At 45.9% G+C, this 19,918-nt stretch overlaps 1 protein-coding gene across 1 annotated transcript; it reads right to left on the bottom strand.

Annotated features, from left to right (window-relative positions):
- Positions 1–238: 238 nt before the first annotated feature.
- Spase22-23 (Signal peptidase complex subunit Spase22-23) lies at positions 239–11,515 on the bottom strand. The gene is made up of 5 exons (XM_050182790.3): positions 11,275–11,515; positions 11,057–11,130; positions 10,746–10,822; positions 9,765–9,880; positions 239–473 (listed from the first exon to the last, which is right to left on the bottom strand). Exons 1-5 carry the CDS (start codon positions 11,415–11,417, stop codon positions 344–346), a joined length of 540 nt encoding a protein of 179 aa, XP_050038747.1. The 5' UTR covers positions 11,418–11,515; the 3' UTR covers positions 239–343.
- Positions 11,516–19,918: the final 8,403 nt, after the last annotated feature.

Below are 19,918 nucleotides of genomic sequence, written 5' to 3'. Positions count from 1 at the left end.
CCGTGATGAATAAATTTTGTTTCGTACACTGTTATCCAACATGATGAGTGCTCGTCCTGTGTTTTCACTCCGTCGTCGTCGTGTTCGCGCTGTTACTATTATGAATGTACACCAAACGGCCCAACTTTCCATTTTAATAATGATAAACTAAGTTGCCTCAGCCTCAATTTCCAGCTTTGCCAACAGATACCAGGTGCACTGCAACAGGGGAGGTGAGATAGGACCATCTTGAAAGCAGTTTATAGAAAAAAAAAACACCATTTATTTCCCCCACCATTTTGTTGCTCCCTGGAAATATATTGTGCCGCCATTTGTACAATACAATTTACAACCACCAGGGTACCTACACCCTTGAGGTGGTGTACTCCACTGGGAAGGAGAATGAGTGCATGCCTGTGCCTAGGATGTTGGGCAGGCTGCCCGCATTGGGGATGACGTTCCAGGACAGGGTGAGCGTAATATTCCTGTTGCCCCTGGAAGGAAAACAGCAGCACATTACTAGTTGCTCTTTTCAATAAATGTCTTGTACTGCTACTTAGTGCTTGCTTTGTTTCAATTGTTTTCTAAGCTATATGTTGAACAGTGGCAGGATAAATAGTTGCTTCTTGACATCTGCAAATGGCACTACGTGTTTATGTTCATTAGTGCATTCTTCTCGAACAAAAAGCACTTGTTCAACAAACTACGTCCTATGCAGTGTAGATACCAGATACAGGTCAGTGAAATAGATTAAAGGCATTCTCAGACATTTTGAAATTACCCGACATCCATGGATACAGATTGGGCACTCTGATTAAGCGAGCTGTATGGAAGCAATTGTAACTGTTAATCGGTGGTTGCATTAACTCTGATGGGCATAAGATAACAGATTGCATTGTGTCTAAAGCATTATGCGAGTGTTCTTGGTTTCATATCGTTCACAGAAAGTCCAATTTGAAACCTGACAAGCATATTGTATCAGACAATGTGGGTCGCGTATGTCCCACTATCAGTTCATCAGGAACCCTGTTGCCCACTTCAGATCTCCTCATGGTTGTAGCCTGTGTGCACAAGCTGGTACACTGCACAAGCAGCATGTGCACGTTTTGTTGTGTGTACAGCACAACCTTGGTGTGTGCCATATCTTTCAGGGCTGCCCAGTTTCACAGTTCTCAATAAAGAAAAGGTGCCCTTTGTCAAGGTACCTTCAATGACCGAATATGAGGGAAGATGTGCTTGGGCTTTTTCTATGTCTTTACTCTAGTGGAAGAAAAATTTTGCTTGAAACAGTCTCCATTTATAATTGCAGCGGTTTGAAGAAATACAAAACAAATAACGAAACACAGTGCAAGAGGAAGTAAACAGTCTTTGCTACTGTTATGCCTTAATATGGAATTAAGCAGAAAAAAGAACACTCTAATGAGGTCCAGAAACAGCCACATGGAAAAGGCCAATAGCAATAATGGTTGCCCTTAAAAGTGTGGCCATCAAAGGGTTAATACTATAATATACGAAGGAACTTGTTTCAGTTATGCATACCTTTCACGCCAGACCTTTATGAAACATATTAAAAATTTATCCATACAAAAATGTCAGTTTCTCCCGAAAGGCAAAGCACTGATTGCGATAGCAAATTAGTAGACAGCTACACAAAGTAAGGATAGTAGTTTTATTCGCTGTACGAACTTGTAAACATTCACTTAACAAGCATAGTGTCACGCGCACACTCGCTGTCAAAACGCTAGAGTGAGGAAGCACAGCAGCAGTAGCGAGCTAATTGACCTTCGTACTGCCTATTGCTTCAATGCGAAGTAAGCGGCAAGAACACAGCATACACAAAGCTATCAGCACTCGGCGCACTATGTCCCCATTGCAGATAGCTTTCTAGATAGGGCCGGCGTGGCTGCACCATACGCAGCCGCTGCTGGAGTACTATGCCCCCCACTGGTGCCTTGTGCGTGAAGACGGTGCGCTTCTTCCATGCTTTCCTCCCTTGCATGCGTGAGATTGAGCCACCATCTTCGGATCACCCTCGCACATACAGCATACGGTGCGCGGTGACATTGTTATCACACTTGGACTTCATACATAACACCACGGTCATGCCGACGGTGGAAATGCAACTGGAATGTCCATATAATTGCTATCGCAATAAAAGTTAGGCTGTAGTGTTTTTTTTCTGTTTTTTTTTATGACACCTGCACCCGTGTAAACAACCTAACATGAAATGATTGCGTGAGGTTTAGTGCACAACATGCAGCAACTCCATTCTGTAGACTTGAAATACCATATTACAGGTTTCAGGGCACAATTCTTACAGGCTGTACCATTGCTGTACAAATGAGGAACACCGACAAAATCTGCACCATTGCATACAATAGTACATACATGGCTTATGCCAGGCTCTGCTCAGAGAGCAGCACCATGAAACATAGGATTTGATGTGCTAACACACAGATAAAATGAGAACAAATTAAGGCCCAGAAGAATGCATTCTTTTGTTCCTGCTTTCACCACTCAACATGCTGTTATGATTTCAGCTTGTGTGCTTAAAGGGACACTAAACGGCAACACTAAACCAAATTAAGACCTGCAAAGTATATTGTGAAAACTATTCTCATTAATTTGACAGAAGTTTCCTAGTGAAGAAAATGAACGCAAAAACTCAATTTCCTGAATTTTGGGCTGAACCATGCTACAAGCTCGAGTACTTGCAGTGTCGTTTATAAGCTTGCAGAATATTGTTTGTTAATTCATTTTCCTTTTAATTGAGTGCTACAAAACAGAAGAAAGAAATTAATCAGCTTACTTTGTCAATGCAATCTTTCAGTCAGTCAAATGTGTCAAAAGAAAATGATGGAAGAAAATCACCTGCGATTATGATACTCCCTAATGCGAAATTTGAGCGCAGCACTGTAAGTGTTTTTATTTCACGATATACTGGCTGGCGTGGACTACCTTCCTCGTGCAGCACGTTGCAAACGGAGTGATGTGTGGCACGACTGCCTCGCTAATTGGGAGATCGCGAGACACAGCATGCGGGTGACACACGGGCCCAATTCACAGCAGCCGCTGCAGACACCTCTCCACTCCTGCAGCGCTTTGTCTCCATACAGACGACGCGGCGTGCTACTCCGCCGCAATCTCGAAGCCATCGTCGCCGCAAAGCTGGTCTTGCACAGCACTACGCATTTCTTCTCATGCTTTCGCCATACCCTCCCATTTCCTCCTTGCACTCTCTTCGCTATCGCAGTTTATTATCTCTCATTGCGCTCCACATTCCCTTTCATCCTTCACTGTGTTCGTTCACTTGGTTACGAGGGACAATGCCGACGCTCGCTGCAGGAATGGCCGCCTAAGAGCTGCACTCTAAAATCAAGGCCAACTTTTGCTTTCTTGAATTTTGTAATCAAGCCTTGGCACCTGCACATCACAGATGTCAATGTAGTGTATTTGGGCCATTTTGGTACAGCCACAAGCTTGCCAGTTCGTGTCCTGTGTTCTCTTAAAATGCAATGTAGTCAATAGACAACTAAATGTCCCCAAGTGAATGTGGCCAAAATCCATGATGTTGCAGTGAGCTGGTGCAGAAACTATAGCTGGTGCAGATGTGCTATAATCACTTCTCACAACTTTGTGCATCCTTTATGGGTTGCCAAGCCTCTTTTCACGGTGATAGCAAATGCTTTGCGATTGGAGGAAGGCAATTCACTAAGGGTGTGTGAACAGAAGTTATTGGGACAGAATCAAGTCATGCCAGTAGCCCATTGTGAACAAGGCTTCCCTAGCGAAGCTGAAACGTCTTAAGGAATTATATAATTTTAGCAATTCTTTTGGTTGGTGTCTGTTGTTTCATTGCTTCATGTCCTAATCTGTGGTCATCATGGCGATATAGGTACACACATTCGCATATCACCTCTGTTAAATGTGTCCATGTAAGACAATGAATAGCTCATACACCCGTAAACGGCCTCTTCATTACGAGGACAGAAGTGAAATTCTACGCTGAAATGATGAGCAGCAACTGAGTCAGCTGTGGAAGACTATGAAGACTATGGTTGGTGCTGATGATCTTTTTTAACAGTCCTTTTTGAAAAAGTTGTACAAAACATTTTTTAAAGAACACCCATTCTTACCATTGTGCCTGGGAGCTCTTTGGGTCCCACGTGTGACAAGTGTAGCTCAAGGGCACGTTACAGGTCCCCAAGCCCACAGGGGTATGTGTCAATGAGCTTGGGCCCTTTCTGCCCTATCACAAGAATCGGCCCACATGATTTTTGTCAACATCTCTGACAAATTTTTTTCCAGGTCCTAGCCAAAGACAGCTTTGCTGTAAAACGTGCTGCGGAAGGGATGGGTCTGCATGGCGATGAGAGAGGAGACCAACGGGAGCAACCGTTTCAGTCACATGCGCACACGGCAGCCAGCGTCCTCGGGACCTGCAGGGCGGCTCGTTTTGCATGCGTTAATCTGGCTTCAAAGGTAGTACACTGAGGTAGTACACTCTATCGAAGGGACGCGATACCTTCATGCTGTCAAGTGAGTGCCGCACCTGCGTTTTAATGCAAGCTCTGTTCATTTTTTCTCAAGTGTGGCCTTGCCCTTCTCAGGTGGGCTCTCCAGCAGCAAGAATCTTATTTTTTTGCCTTCCCAGTGTTCAGGCAAGTCTATGGACCTATGGACGGCGATGGGTAAAGTCAAAACAAAATACACTATACTGATGGGCGACTTCAATACCAAGGTAGGCAAGAAGCAGGCTAAAGACAAGTCAGTGGGCAAATATGGCATAGGCTCTAGGAACAGCAGGGGAGAGTTAGTAGATTTTGCAGAACAGAATAATATGCGGATAATGAATACCTTCTTCTGCAAGTGGGATAGCCGAAAGTGGACATGGAGGAGCCCGAATGGCGAGACTAGAAATGAAATAGACTTTATACTCTGGCTAATCCTGGCATCATAAAAGATGAGGCCGTGCTCGGCAAGTTGAGCTGCAGTGACCATAGGATGGCAAGAACTCGAATTAGCCTAGACTTGAGGAGGGAACGGAAGAAACTGGTACATAAGAAGCCAATTAGTTAGCGTTAAGAGGGAAAATAGAGGAATTCCGGATCAAGCTGGAGGACAGGTATTCGGCTTTAACTCGGGTAGAGGACCTTAGTGTTGAAGCAATGAACGACCATCTTATGGGCATCATTAAGGAGTGTGCAAAATAAGTTTGTGGTAACTCCGTTAGACAGGATACCAGTAGGCTTTATTAATCAAAAATGCTAGCGCGAATAACAGTGACACAGACAGAGAAGACGACAGGATACCAGTAAGCTATCGCAGGAGACTAAAGTTCTGATCAAGAAACGCCAATGTATGAAAGCCTCTAACTCTACAGCTAGAATAGAACCGGCAGAACTTTCCAAGTTTATCAACAAGCGTAAGACAGCTGACATAAGAAAGTATAATATGGATAGAATTGAACATGCTCTCAGGAACGGAGGAAGCCTAAAAGCAGTGAAGAAACAACTAGGAATTGCCAAGAATCATATGTATGTATAATCATATATGAATCATATGAGACAAATCCGGAAATATCATTACTAATATGGATGAAATAGTTCAAGTGGCTGAGGAGTTCTATAGAGATTTATACAGTACCAGTGGCACCCACGACGATAATGTAAGAGAGAATAGCCTAGAGGAATTTGAAATCCCACAAGCAATGCCGGAAGAAGTAAAGAAAGCCTTGGGAGCTATGCAAAGGGGGAAGGCAGCTGGGAAGGATCAGGTAACAGCAGATTTGTTAAAGGACGGTGGGCAGATTGTTCTAGAAAAACTCGCCACCCTGTATATGCAATCCCTCATGACCTCGAGTGTACTGAAATCTTGGAAGAATGCCAACATAATCCTAATCCATAAGAAAGGGGACGCCAAAGACTTGAAAAATTATAGACCGATCAGCTTACTGTCCATTGCCTACAAAGTATTTACTAAGGTAATCGCAAATAGGATCAGGAACACCTTAGACTTCTGTCAACCAAAGGACCAGGCAGGATTCCGTAAAGGCTACTCAACGATAGACTATATTCACACTATCAATCAGGTGATAGTGAAAAGTGTGGAATATAACGAACCCTTATAGTATATAGCTTTCATTGATTACGAGAAAGTGTTTGATTCTGTCGAAACTCCAGCAGTCATGAAGGCATTACGGAATCGGGGTGTAGACGAGCCGTATGTAAAAATACTGAGATATCTATAGCGGCTCCACAGCCACCGTAGTCCTCCACAAAGAAAGCAACAAAATACCAATAAAGAAAGGCGTCAGGCAGGGAGATACGATCTCTCCAATGCTATTCACAGTGTGTTTACAGGAGGTATTCAGAGACTTGGATTGGGAAGAATTGGGGATAAGAGTTAATGGAGAATACCTTAGTAACATGCGATTCGCTGATGATATTCCCTTGCTTAGTAACTCAGTGGACCAATTGCAATTCATGCTCATTGACCTGGAAAGGCAAAGCAGAAGGGTGGGTCTAAAAATTAATCTGCAGATAACTAAAGTAATGTTTAACAGTCTCGGAAAGAGAACAGTTTACGATAGGTAGTGAGGCACTGGAAGTGGTAGGGAATACATCTACTTATGGCAGGTAGTGACCGCGGATCCGGATCATGAGACTGAAATAATTAGAATAAGAATGGGCTAGGGTGCGTTTAGCAGGCATTCTGAAATCATGAACAGCAGGTTGCCACTATCCCTCAAGAGAAAAGTGTATAACAGCTGTGTCTTACCAGTACTCACGTACGGGGCAGAAACCTGGAGGCTTACGAAAAGGGTTCTACTTAAATTGAGGACGACGCAACGAGCTATGGAAAGAAGGAAGATGGGTGTAACGTTAAGGGATAAGAAAAGAGCAGATTGGGTGAGGGAACAAACGCGAGTTAATCAAGAAAAAGAAATGGTCATGGGCAGGACATGTAATCAGGAGGGAAGATAACCGATGGTCATTAAGGGCTACGGACTTGATTCCAAGAGAAGGGAAGCGTAGCAGGGGGTGGTAGAAAGTTGGTGGGCGGATGAAATTAGGAAGTTTGCAGGGACAACATGGCCACAACTAGTACATCACCGGGGTAATTGGAGAAGTATGGGAGAGGCCTTTTCCCTGCAGTGGGCATAACCAGGCTGATGATGATGGACCATTTCAAAATTTTGTACATGTACGAGGAAACTATTTTCTAACGAAAATGCTCTCAACCACTGACTAGTAGAAAAAAATTGTCCGCAACGAACAGTTTGGCCTTTAACTACACCAAGTACCTCTGCACTGCGAGGGTTCAGTAGTACAGTAAGTGCTGCTGAATGGCAACAATACAATACCCTCTCAGTGGCTGGGTGTTGATTGCGCGAAACTAATACAGCGTGACATTTTTGAAGTAATTCTCTGAAAGCTTTCCGGTTCGCTGGGGGTCGGACAGGGTGGAATGTATTCAGTGGACAAGTGTCAAGGAATCTGGTTGCATGGTCGATGATCTCATCAAATGAAAAAAATGCTAAGCTTCTGGTGCCACAGGTAGCGACAATGGCTGCACATGTGAAATGCGGGAGAGGCACGCCTTGGGTCGGAGTGCAATGTTCTGCTGCTACAGGCAGGGCACATTGATATTTTGGAATGCTTGGATGGGGAAGCACTTAGCATAGTGTTACTAGACTGTAGCTGCTAAATAGAAGACTATCCTGTGCTTGCAAATGCAAACTCAAAACCAGTGGGGGCGATGCAGGAGCCATTGAGATGTGTAAACAAGCTGGTCACCGTCTGTCATTAATGGTTTGTCTGCCAAAACTGTGGCCGACAGCACTTCATAGACATACCATACTTTTCTCGCTCGTCCAGATGCACTTGTATACACTTTCTTCCAAAAGCGACATGCTCCTTGTGCTCCTTTGTGTGTATAGCAACAGCAACACAGCAAAAACTATTTGGGGGTGGTGTTCAGCGGGAGGAGATATGCAGTCTGATCATTGCCTGCATGTAGTAGCAAGAACAGATTTGAAAACTGAACATAGATATGTCGAAGCTTAATTTTCTTTTTGATGAACAAAGCAGGCAATGAACATTGTGACCTATTTTATTTATTTGAACAAGAAACTGCTTTTTTTTTTGGCTGGTTGCATGCACTTACCCTGTGAACAAAGTCGTGATCACTGTTTTCTTTTTGAGTGCATGTGCATGACCATATAAGACTGTGTGTCACCTTACAGATCATCACAAGCACAGGCACACACAGATGGCTTGTCTATCCTGACCGGGATGTTACAGAATATATTGCCAAGAACATTCCTCTCAAGTCTCTGATGAACAAATTATTGTGTATTCAATAACAGTAAATATCTTAAGGAACAGTTTTGGAAGACCTCATCTCAGTGAAGGGGTTGTGTGGAGGGTCGAGAATCGCTTACATATTCGACGCTACAGGCAGTTTTCTTCATTTTGCATATGCAGTTTCTGGCATCTATTGGTGGTTGTGTTTGGAGGCTTGTTTGACCGAGGTTACCTCGGACATTACCTCTGCAGACAGATGTTCACAGCTTTTTGTATGTACTAGTGTACCACACCACTTATGGTGCACGTGATCTTATAATGCACATGTATGCCACTATTTTACTTCGGCCTTTTCTTTCCCGTGCTTATTTTCAAGCTGCCTACTTCTCCAACGATTATCTCAACACTTCTGATGATAGCATAGCCATTTAAATTCGCCTTTTGTGGATATTATGAAGCCCCTTCATGCAGCAAGTGCCCTACTCTCCCAGGACAACAGTTGTCATAACTCAGATGCTTCCATACCAGTTGTCTCGTGTAAAATGCTCCACACGTTGCTTCTGTGTGGGATTGCTTTCTCAATCAAATTTTCAGAGTACAGCAGGTAAAGTCACGGTGCTAAGCTTGCTGAACACGAAGTTAGCATAGCATATTTTTTAGCTTGATTCTTTCCAACATAACTGCATGGTTTGAACATACTCAAGCGCATTCACTAGAATTAAGCTTCTGCCAGAGTGCTTAATGACACTCAAGCAAATTTTTTTGGTAAACATCACCTTTGCATCACATTTGTTGCCTTCGAGATATGGTCACAAAAGGCCGGAAAAAAAATAATAAAGCAGAATTGTGCCCGGAACCAGTGTATTTCTCGCGAGGAATCAATAGTTCTTTATCACTAACATACTAGTAGTACTTCAAATTTAAGCGTACTCTAAATGATGTTCACACACTTTGCACTTATCTGTGAGGCGTTCTTTCTTTTGGCATAGCCTGTGTTCCTATTTTTACAGCTCTCCAATGTCGCAGCAGCACAAGAAAAAACTGGTGGCTGCCATCATCACAATGTGCCTGGCCACTGGTGCAACCGAGTGCAAAGCAGGACCACATAGGAAACTTGTTGCTGTTATGACATGCAGAAACGCTTCTGCAGGAAGTTTCTCTGGAAAAAACCGCTACACATCACACGACCAGCAACACGACAACAATAGAGCCAGACGAAACAGCACCAGGGAAATGAGTCCGGAAGTGAAAGCAGAAACGAAACCAGAAGCATCACAAGTTAAGATGCAATCACAGCACCACTAATTCGCACTTCGATCACCACTTCGGTCACCTCTCGAGCGGAGTTGTGGAACTGAAGTATGTCAAAGAATGCAGACCACCACATGGTTTAAATGTTACATCTTGAATAGTGGGTAAATGTCTAGCCCATATAATGAATGGAGCGCATATCTGTGTAAATATAACGGCACTCACTTCAGTCCGTGGCCATCATCCCAGAAGTAGTACTTTGTGTTCAAATTCTTGTAGTCCAAAATGGCATTATCTCCTCGCCTGATGATCTTGTCCCATAAGACAACTTGATTCAGTGCCTGAAAAAAAGAGGAACATTGGCACGATAAAAGAAGTTGGTGGAATGCACAATACTAACAGGGGTGAGATTGTGCAAACAACTTGCTTTCTGAACATTCGCTTGTGCGCTCATGATTCACAGGCATCATGCTGTCGTCAGCGCGGCAAGACAAAAGTGCGAATTGTGCACTGCCTACTTGGTGATGCAGGGGGCAAAGCGAACTTTTGGAAAGCGAGATGCTTGTGCAGCCTTGCCCCAGCTGAGCGCATAAACTATGTCAGAATGTCTACTGCCGCTTGAGCTGCATGTGTTCAAACAGATCTAGGGAAGGTAGACACTGATAACTTCTGTTGTGAAGTTAGATTGTTGAAAGGTATAGAAATAGCCACTCTGTCTGAACTGTGTGCAAATTTGCATAATTTCTGTTGGCACCAGATTGTTTCCTGATGTCGACTGCTACGCCTTTTACTCCAGCAACGGTCTCTGCGTTCATATTGATCTAAGCAAAAGCTCGTGGCGCACGTGACCTATCACCACCCTATTGGCCTCGGAAAACTGCCTTCCTCTGCGCAATAAGTCACGGTGCAGGGAGCTACGTGCCGTACATGGGGCCCAATGTCTGACATGAGCTAGAGTCCCCTGAACTAACATATTTCATTAATAAACTGACACGCCAGTAATGCAGCTGTTTCAACAGAGCAGAGCTTGACAGCTGCACCCAATGGCAGAACCGGATGTAGACGCGGCGTTTTCACTTCGCAAGATAGTGGCACTAATCACAATTATAAATGCGCTGCCGGCCACTTTGCAAGCAGTGCAACTTTCGTTGAAACGTGAAAAAGCGAAGCCGAGAAAACTTCATGATGCAAAATGTGTCCACTTACGTTGCTCTCCGTCTCGTACTCTGCAGTTACATACAAGAACAGCTGCTTCACGTTCCAGTTGAACAGGTCGGTAAGATCTGTCTGAAGTCAAGGAGGCGTCGTCAACGACGTATGGGAAGTGTAGTAGGACGTATTTACCTTGTGCCAATGTATTAAGTAACATGTAAAACAACAGGACTGAAACCGAACGACAGCGACTAGCCCTGTCGTTATTGCTGTCGCCCGGTTTCAGCGCTGTTGTTTTCCAGTTGCTTCGCACTAACAGACCCAAGTATACAATTTTTTTTTTTAAAAAGCGTTACAAAGGATACTGGCTTTAAGGTCGAACGTGACAAAGCCCAGGTCATTCTTTCCTCTTGCTGTACTGAAGTCCTGGACGTTCTTCCTGAAACAAACACAAAAGCCGCTAAGTTCAAGTATTCGCAAAATACGCGAGTGGCTACGCGGTCAGGCGACTTTCGAATTCTTTTAATGCCCAACCAGAAACGAGCGTTTAAAGGAACATGCGTGCTCGGCCAAGTCAACTTACACGACAGCTTTGATGGCTTGCAGATCAACTTCAGACTGGTACCTGTGAAATGCCGTGGACAAGAAGCAGCAGAAGGTTAGCGCTGTTAATACACTTAACGTAAATGCGAATATCGCGTTGGCTCGGGAAATAACCGTGTTCATAGCTGTACCGACTTAACACACGTAATCAAAGCTACGGCGGCTGTGGCAAGCTGTAGCTGTAGTGGCGACAACCGCGACGTGCCAGTTGCCGACACATTGTTGCTGGTTGGATGCAAGTATTTTGGCTGAATACGACGGTTGGTTACCAAAAACGGTTTCCGGTAACTTCACGCAAATCCAACCGTGATATTTTTACACTTATAGTCTAACTGTGGCACGTATATATTAAGTCGAATAGCGTTCGTTGGCTCTTTCGGCTGTTTTCGTGGCTCGTAGTCGCACATAGTTTCATACAATAAGTAGAGGGAACTTGGAAGGCCTTCTTGTTGGGCGAGTTGGTGCAAATTAGCAAAAAGTTTTATAACTGCGCAAACAAACGACCACAGAGAAGGACAGGTGCAGACTTGCAACGAATCTTAATTCCACGAAGAGCATATATAGGTATATCTCAGAAATACACCACTGCGCATGCGCGGAGAAACCATAATCGCCCAAGAACTTTCTGTTCAAGCAACACGCAATCTAATCACGTTCATCACGAACCATCACGATATGCTCTTTGTGGAATAGATTACTTGCGAGTCTACGCCTGTCCTTCTCTGTGGTCGTTTATTTGCGCAGGTATAAAACTGTTTGCTGGTAGAGGGAACTTTGGTGGTATAGTAATAGTGCCTAGAATATACTCACCCGCCAGTATATTCTAGGATCTATAACAGTACGATGCAACTTAAAAAAAAAGAACAGAAGTTGGCAACCAAGGCACATGAACCGGCGTAAAGCATAGAGTTTCCTCCAAAAATTTTTTGTAGGAAACGCTATGGCGTAAAGTATTCTATTCTAGTCACTGTATGTCGCGCTCGGCGTGGCCTCGACAGTGGCGCCGCCTATGTTGTCCCTGCCGTAGCAGACGACGGCTTACGCGCTACCGGAGGAAATCCGCGGAACACATGGAGGAAGGAAACTGAGGAGAGGCCCTACCCCCTCCGCGCGCTAGGAGAAAAGTGTGGAGGAAATGACGTAGAAGGTTCTCCTTTGTTTTGCTGTTTTTTTATTTCTTTGCTGTAGTGGCGCCGCCTTTCGGGCCACAATGGCGGCTTTGTTATTGTTCTGTGCGCTCACACGTGTAGCTCCGTATGTTTCGTACCGTGGCAAAGGCGCCGTGCGGGCGGGTTTGCGTTGGTCTCCGTGTTTTGTTGCGCTGCGTTACCTGGACCGTGCTCTACCAGATGTTGCTGTGGCCAGATGGGACAGGAGGAACTAAAGTTCGTGAAATGAACGCGCATGCAACGCTGTACGCTATGTATCGCGCCACGGCGATGGCTACGGACGAAGGAATATTCGCGGGAAATGTTGCCCTCTTTCGCGGAATCATGCTAACGTGCTATTGGTTGCTTAGTATTGCTGCGGAGCGCACGGGTCCGAGCAGCACGGTTGCGCGCAGCGCGGCATGGTTTCGCGGGAAATGTAAACAAGAGAGAAGAGCTGGCCCGATAGGCGGAGCAACGCCATGAGCAACGCCAACTTCAGGCTTCACTTTAGCTTCACAAAGAGTGACGTCAGGGCCTCTCCTTAGTTTCCTTCCTCCGTGGCGGAACAGTTCGTTCGAGCCCTGTGGAGCAGTTTCTGAAGCGAGATTGTGCTTCGCCAGTCGGTAACTGGCCTTAATAATGTCGTGTTGGAATTGCGACAAAGAAAAAAAATAAAGAAAATGACCATTATTTAGGGCGCAAAGCGCCCGCACGTTGAGAGTTCGTGTTGCTGAAAGACGACGCATGCACACGGTGTGCTCAAACACGCGCGTAATTACTTCAGTTTCAGGTTTTGACGGCGTGAAAGTATGTGTGCGTGGTTTCGTCGGTTCATTTACGTACCTGCAGGATGCCTTTGTTTGGCCGGCGCATGAGAGATTCCAACTGTCTGGGGTCAGCAAAGCCTAGCAAGAGGGCCGCTTCTGCTCCGCGCCTTCTACAGATGTGTATAGCTTATGCACGGGTTGTGGTGGCCATGAGCAACGTTTTCACACGTAGGCAGTAATGATAATTACTTTCTACGTAATTACTGGCGCGCTGGAAAGAAAAAAAAATACATAGAAGCGCGACGCCTGCTTCCACGTAATACAGATTGGCAAATGGGGGAGTGGAGAAGGCTGGGGCGACATGAGGCGTGGAGGAGAAAACGCCGGGGAGAGTGTAGTGGCGGAAAGATCTAAGAATGGCGCTACTTTTAGAAAATTGAGGGGTTTTGAGTATCTACGGGAGCTACTATGGGAGCGGTTGAGGGCACGATGGACACGATGAGCCTGGCAATGAGGAGCCTACAGGGCCTTTAGTCTCTCCACGACTCCCTTGTGATCACATCACGCAAGGTGAGCTGGATCGGGCTATTGAGGCGCCTGGCTGGGGGTCGGCAGCAGGCCCAGATGGTATTCCCCCTATGCTGCTGAGGCAGGCCAGGAAGCTGGCACGGGAGCTCTTGCTGGAGGTGCTGAATGACGTACTGGCATCTGGAACAGTGCCACAAGCCTGGAGATGCATGCGTATTAAAATGATCTGGAGGCGATGGTCTGACAGAATACTGCTGGATGGCTACATGCTTATTACCGTGACTTTCGCACTCTACAGGCTGTTTGGCCATGTGATCAGATCGAAACTGCAGGGAAGGGCGGAGGAGCTGGTGCTGGGGAGCTGCAGAATGGGTTCAGGCCTGGCCGTTGCCTGAAGGATAACGTATTTATCACCCAGGCAATGGAAATTGCGTTAAAGGAGGACCGCGCTCTTCTGTTTGCCTTCCTGGACATCTCACAGGCGTACGGCAGCATAGAGCAAGCCAGATTGTTGCAGCTGTTGCTGGTGCTCAATATGCCAGAGGAGCTGCTCTGTCTGCTACAGGGCCTCTACACAGACACCCAGGCAGTTGTCCAGCGGGGCAGCATGCTCACCCGCCAAATCAGGGTCACCAAGGGGCTGAGACAGGGCTGTCCAATGTCGTCACTCCTCTTCGTGCTGTATGTGTCGGGGATGGAGAGACACCTGTCAGAATCTGGGCTGGGCTTCGAGCTTAGCTACTCAGAACTGGGCATGCTGAGAGTGCGACGGTAGCCTGCACTTTTCTACGCGGATAATATAGCGGGCAGCAAGGATGAGCTACATACTCTGCTAGACATCTGTGCGGGGGAGGGCACTGAGCTGGGGCTCAGCTTCAGTGTCAAAAGATCGGCGGCCATGCGCTTCTCGCCCCGGGTGGAGGAGCATGACTCGCATCTACTGCTGCAGAGCAAGCCACTCGTGTGGGTGGAAGGCTACAGGTACCTCGGAGTGACAGTGGTGTCAGCGAATAACTATGTACGCGAATACGAGCTGGAGTTGCGCGCAAAGGTGTTGGCGCGTCGTGCTTTCCTGGGATCGAGGGCCTTGTGGGCATTCAGCCGATATATGAAGTCACCAGGGAGCTCGAGGTCCGCCAAGGGGAAGCTGGCCCTACTGCACTGGGAGTGCACTGCTTTACACCAAGTGAGGCGGTGCAGGGAGACCTCGGGTGGTCGTCTTTCGAGGCGAGGGCGGCGGTTGCCAAGCTGGCATACGAGAGGCGCCTCAGTGAGATGCCGGAAGGGCGATGGGCTCGGGAGGCATACAAATGCGTTCACCTCCGCTCAGTGGGAACGAGATGGGTTGCCCGAGCCCGGTGGCTGGCCGGGCGATACGGTGTGGAGGCTGTCCGGCTCACTGAACCGCTCCGGAGCGGCACAAGGCAGAGAGTGCAGGAGCAGGTGCGGAGGGCTGAGGCCGAGAGATGGAGGGAGCCAACTCGAACGAACACCGCCTTCGCGGTATACAGAGCTGGCAGGGCGGATGTCGTCAGGGAGGCCATCTACGACAACTCTAGAGGCAACGGGTTGCTGTGGGAGGCTCGCAGTACGTGGTGTGCTCCAACATGCGTGTCTCGGGCCAAGTTCCCGGTGGATCTCGACACGGCTTGCCCTCGATGCCAGAACGTGGAGGAGACCATCAGGCACGTCATCGTTGAGTGTGCGGGCTTGCATCCCGTTGCACCCTGTTCACGGGGCACCGCTGCAGCGGACGATCGCGATGATGTGCTTGGCTTCCGCGGCGCCATGGAGCCTCCTTGCATAGTGGAGGCTACGAAGAGACGTCTGTAGCAACGGAGGTGTGAGCAGGTGCCACGGCGGCCGCGTTGTGTGAAAGGTGGCAAAGCGACAGCAGATGTGCCGACAGAGGCGCATTAGAATATTTTATCTGTTCCCTTTTTTTCTTTTCTCTGGCGCGATCCGTGATTGCTCATTGCTCTCTCGTTTCAAGAGGATGGGGCCGCAGACATCATCAGTGTTAGCATAGGAATTAAGGGAAATACTTGGATTCGCCTAAACTTCTTCGTTCTGGCTTCAAGCGCCTTCGTGACTTTAAGCTCGTCATTTTCAACAATGTATAGCTAATAAATATTTATATAAACATTAATAAAACTGTCCGACGGCAGGATTCGAGCACAGGACCTTTAGTACAGAAGCCCAATATTGAAACCATTACGCCACGGTAGCTTTTTTTTTTCTTTATTGCCACATTGAACAACACAAGCACAGAATAAAAACATTCGGGGAACCAGTCTCTAGGAACTGGCCTTACTCCCCGAACCCGTTAATATTGGGGCATGTTTAACAATGCTTCAACCCCAGGGCGCCATTCAGGCTCTGGGGTTTGAAACTGGTACACAGCTATAATTCTGCTGATGTATTCCTTGAAATATAGCCATATCGGCTTCGCGTCTATGTCAGCGTTCCGAACTGCCATCCTAGATCGCCAAATGCTATGGAGGCTCAAGAGCATAATGAGGTCAAATGGAATACCATCCTCATTTTCAACTAGCAAAAATTTAATGCCCAAAGCGTCCGCAGATATGTCTTTCGAGGGTATGTTGTAATATATCCCAGAAGAAAAATGCTTCACAACAATCCAGAAATACGTGCTCGATCGTTTCTTGCTTTTGACATATGAAACAGTAAGTCCGCCAAGGTACAAAATATCCCTTTTCCTCCAGATAGCCTTCACATCTAACGTGTTTGTATGCAATATGAAGACAAATGTTTAAACCCCTCCTGGTACATTTATGCTTTTAACTCGTTTGAGAACATTTGCCCTTGGTCCGGCACGAAAGTGTGATCTATACAGACGAACGGGTAAGACCATATATCACATAGATCTTTATATAGTTTCTTCCGCGACACAGTCCAAAGGCAGTCCAATGAAAAGCGAGCCTGCAGGAAATTACACGACAGGTGTACTTTTAGGTACCCGCCGAGGCCTGCCGGCATACTTTCCGACGCGACTACTAAGCTAGGCAGTGCCCTTCCCAGTCTAATTTTACAAACAGTTCACAGAAACGGGTCTGATACGTCTCGCAAAAACACGAATCTCTTCGCCGGCACGTAGAGGTGCGACAGAAGCAGTGGCGCGCACGACGGTTGGCTCGCCGCGTGCGCTCCCACGTAAAATGAAAACGGCAAGAAATCTATGCATCCTTTGCACATTCACACGTGAACTATGAACTACTTGCATTACATACCACATTAAAACTTCTTTCTGGGCGAGTTGGTGCATACTTGACTTAAAAATTGTTACAGCGCAAACACATGCAACCACAAAGTATGAAGGACGGGACACAAGCGCTGACTGTAAACTAAATTTTATTGATGGAAGACGGACTGGGAGAGACGAAGATTCTCGGCAAGAGTGCCGACGCGACGGCGCGCGTCAGTTTGGAAGCGTTCCACATACACAAGTATGGCAGCAAGTGCGTAAGCACTCCTTCTGTATCGCTTTTTGCTGCAGAGCTTCTTTTTTTGGAAGCGACTGCTTACTGATTTGATTGTATGTTAGTATCCCTCGCCTTCTTCTAGTGTTTTTCTAGATTTTTTTTCGTTTTCTTGTTTTTTCTGCGCCTGATTCCGTTGACTGCTGGCACGTTCGTTCATCGATGCGCAATGTCATTTTCCCCTATTGTATCACTCCCTTCCCCCTTCACTTCTGCTTTTCCCCTTACATAAGGTATCCGTCTTCCATCAATAAAATTTAGTTGACAGTCAGTGCTTGTGTCCCATTATATACCACAATTTTCCTATTAAAAACAAATTGCACATCACTGCTCTCGCAAAAATTGACCAATAATAGCACTTGCGATTGCCAGCCTTTTGGCGCGCTTCGGCGTCTTTCCGCCACCACAAAGGCTCGCTATCTTTATAACTTTCCAACGGCACTCCCAAATAGGTTGCCGGAGTCGCATCCCACTTTATATTACAGAAAATATTTGGGGCCGTTGGCCAGTGTCCGTGCCAAAATCCCAAGCACTTCCCCCAGTTGAATGCACTGCCCTTAACCCCACAGAATTATTTGACAACCCTTACAGCATTAATGATGCTTTCATGGTCAGTTCAACAGCATTAATGATGCTTTCATGGTCAGTTCAAAAAATGTCTGCATATGCAAGCAGACGTACTTCCGCTGTATGGAGACGAAATCCTAGTATGGTAGTGCTATCGATTATGCTCAAACAAAAATATTAAATGTACATGGAAAAAAGCAATGGCGACAGAGAGCAACCCTGGCGTACCGAGCGTTCCACTTTGATGCGCGTTCCTACCATTTTATTTACCATCAAACGCGCCGTGCTGCCTCTGTACACCATGGCTACATCCTCTCACAACGGGTCCTGTGTTCACGTGTTCTAATATAGCCAACAGTATATCGTGACGTACTCTATCAGACGCTTTTTCGAGATCTAGCTGTAGCATTGCAATGCTGTCAGAATTAGCATCATAAAACCCCAGAACGGACCGGGCTTTATGTGTATTTGTAACTATTGATCGACCTTTTATGCCACAAGTTTGATGTTCAACGACTATATAGCTGTTGAATTACAGTTTGCAGCCTCTTAGCAAGAATTTTCATGAATATTTTGTAGTCTATGTTTGTGAGTGATATCGGTCTATACAAAGTAACTTCAACATAACAGATTGGTGTGCTAGTTGTTACTGCATAACTTGAGGCAAAGTGCAAAGATACACGAGGACAAAAGAAGGAAACGAAGAAACGAAGTAATTGGCATAAGCATATTCTTATCTTTAGCCTTAGGTATAAGAACAGTATGTGGCGTAGGAAATGATGGCGGAAGGACCAACATATCAAAAGCCTCGTTAAAGACTGACACAAAGACTAAAGCTACCTTATCCTTTAGAACCCTATAGAATGAAGCTGTAAGCCCATCTAGGCCCGGAGACTTCCAAGAATTAAGGTCATCAATGGCTTCCTTATAACCTCTTCCAGTGAGATTGGCATTTCCGAATTTTCCTTTGTTTCATTGCTATAAACAGAGAAAATTATTTTTGAAGGCCTTACGTCGATTTCAGTACACGAATATAAGGAACTGTAGCATTCGTAAAACGCTCTTCCTTCCTTTTCTGTCAGCGTTTTTCCACTCCATTTTTTCGACTTTTCTCCAATCCCAGTGCGCGCTCGGACCGAGCTCTGACTACTGCGCCTCATCTATAATTTCCGATTTCTGCTTTATGCCACCTATGTCTTCTTTAAACGTTCCAGGCTGTCTGCACTCTTCTGAAATGAAAGCGCTTTGGTTAGCGCGGAGCACATTTTCTGCTATTTTTTTCTTGTGCTTTACGGCGCCTGAACTTTCAATGGCCTTTAATTTCACTTCTTGCTTAAACAGCTCCCAGTGTTCCCCAACCGCTTTATAATACTTTTTGTCAAATTTTACGATTACATCGATGGCATTACTTGTAAAATCGCCATCTTTTAAAATATTATCATTTAGTTTCCCATTATCCCAAACAAATCAACACTTTTTATCTTTTCTTTTTCCGGCACGAAATGTTACGAGACAGTGATCGCTAAGTGGTGCTGGTTGAACTCGATATTCTCCGTTTAACGATTCCAAATCTGCAGATATATAGGCGCGATTCAACGGCGCATGGCTTTGACCTTGAAAATGAGTGAAGCTAATATCCGTCCCAAAACCCACAACATTCACCGACGTCTTCCAAGCAATGCTGACTGATGAGATTACTTAAGGAAAGAACACTGACATCGTTATAACGCGTCGAGCAGGTTCTGTCGTTTGCCATGCATACGCAATTAAAGTTTCTAATGAGAATTACAAATCTATCCGTATAGCACAGCAGTTACTGATAGTTTCAAGCATGTGTTTTCTCTGTTCTGTATTTTTTACGCCACGGACGCATGCATCGACAAGCGATGTGAAACGCCGTTATGAATCTATCGCTGGCATGCCAGTGCCTTGAGACGCTTGGCGCGTTTCGATTTGGGCACCTCGACAACCTCAATCGCTGCAATTAGTAGCGATTGTGCGTGTTCGCGCCGTCGTCTGCACTTCAAAGAGTATAGATTGCTCTAAAATTTACAATAAGAAATGTACAATGCCACAAGAACGTCTGAATCCACAAGCACGAAGATCAGACA

The sequence above is a fragment of the Dermacentor andersoni genome, chromosome 4 (assembly GCF_023375885.2).
Source record: "Dermacentor andersoni chromosome 4, qqDerAnde1_hic_scaffold, whole genome shotgun sequence".
Lineage (NCBI taxonomy): Eukaryota > Metazoa > Arthropoda > Arachnida > Ixodida > Ixodidae > Dermacentor > Dermacentor andersoni.
Note: the sequence above shows the minus strand (reverse complement) of the source record. Positions and strands in the feature narration are given on the sequence as shown.

Coding starts and splice junctions, on each gene's coding strand:
- Spase22-23 (XM_050182790.3), bottom strand. CDS start 11,417: ATGAACACGGTTATTTCCCGAGCCAACGCGATATTCGCATTTACGTTA. Junction 11,131..11,274: donor CAAGCCATCAAAGCTGTCGT/GTAAGTTGACTT, acceptor TGTTTGTTTCAG/GAAGAACGTCCAGGACTTCA. Junction 10,823..11,056: donor CACGTTCGACCTTAAAGCCA/GTATCCTTTGTA, acceptor GACTTCAGACAG/ATCTTACCGACCTGTTCAAC.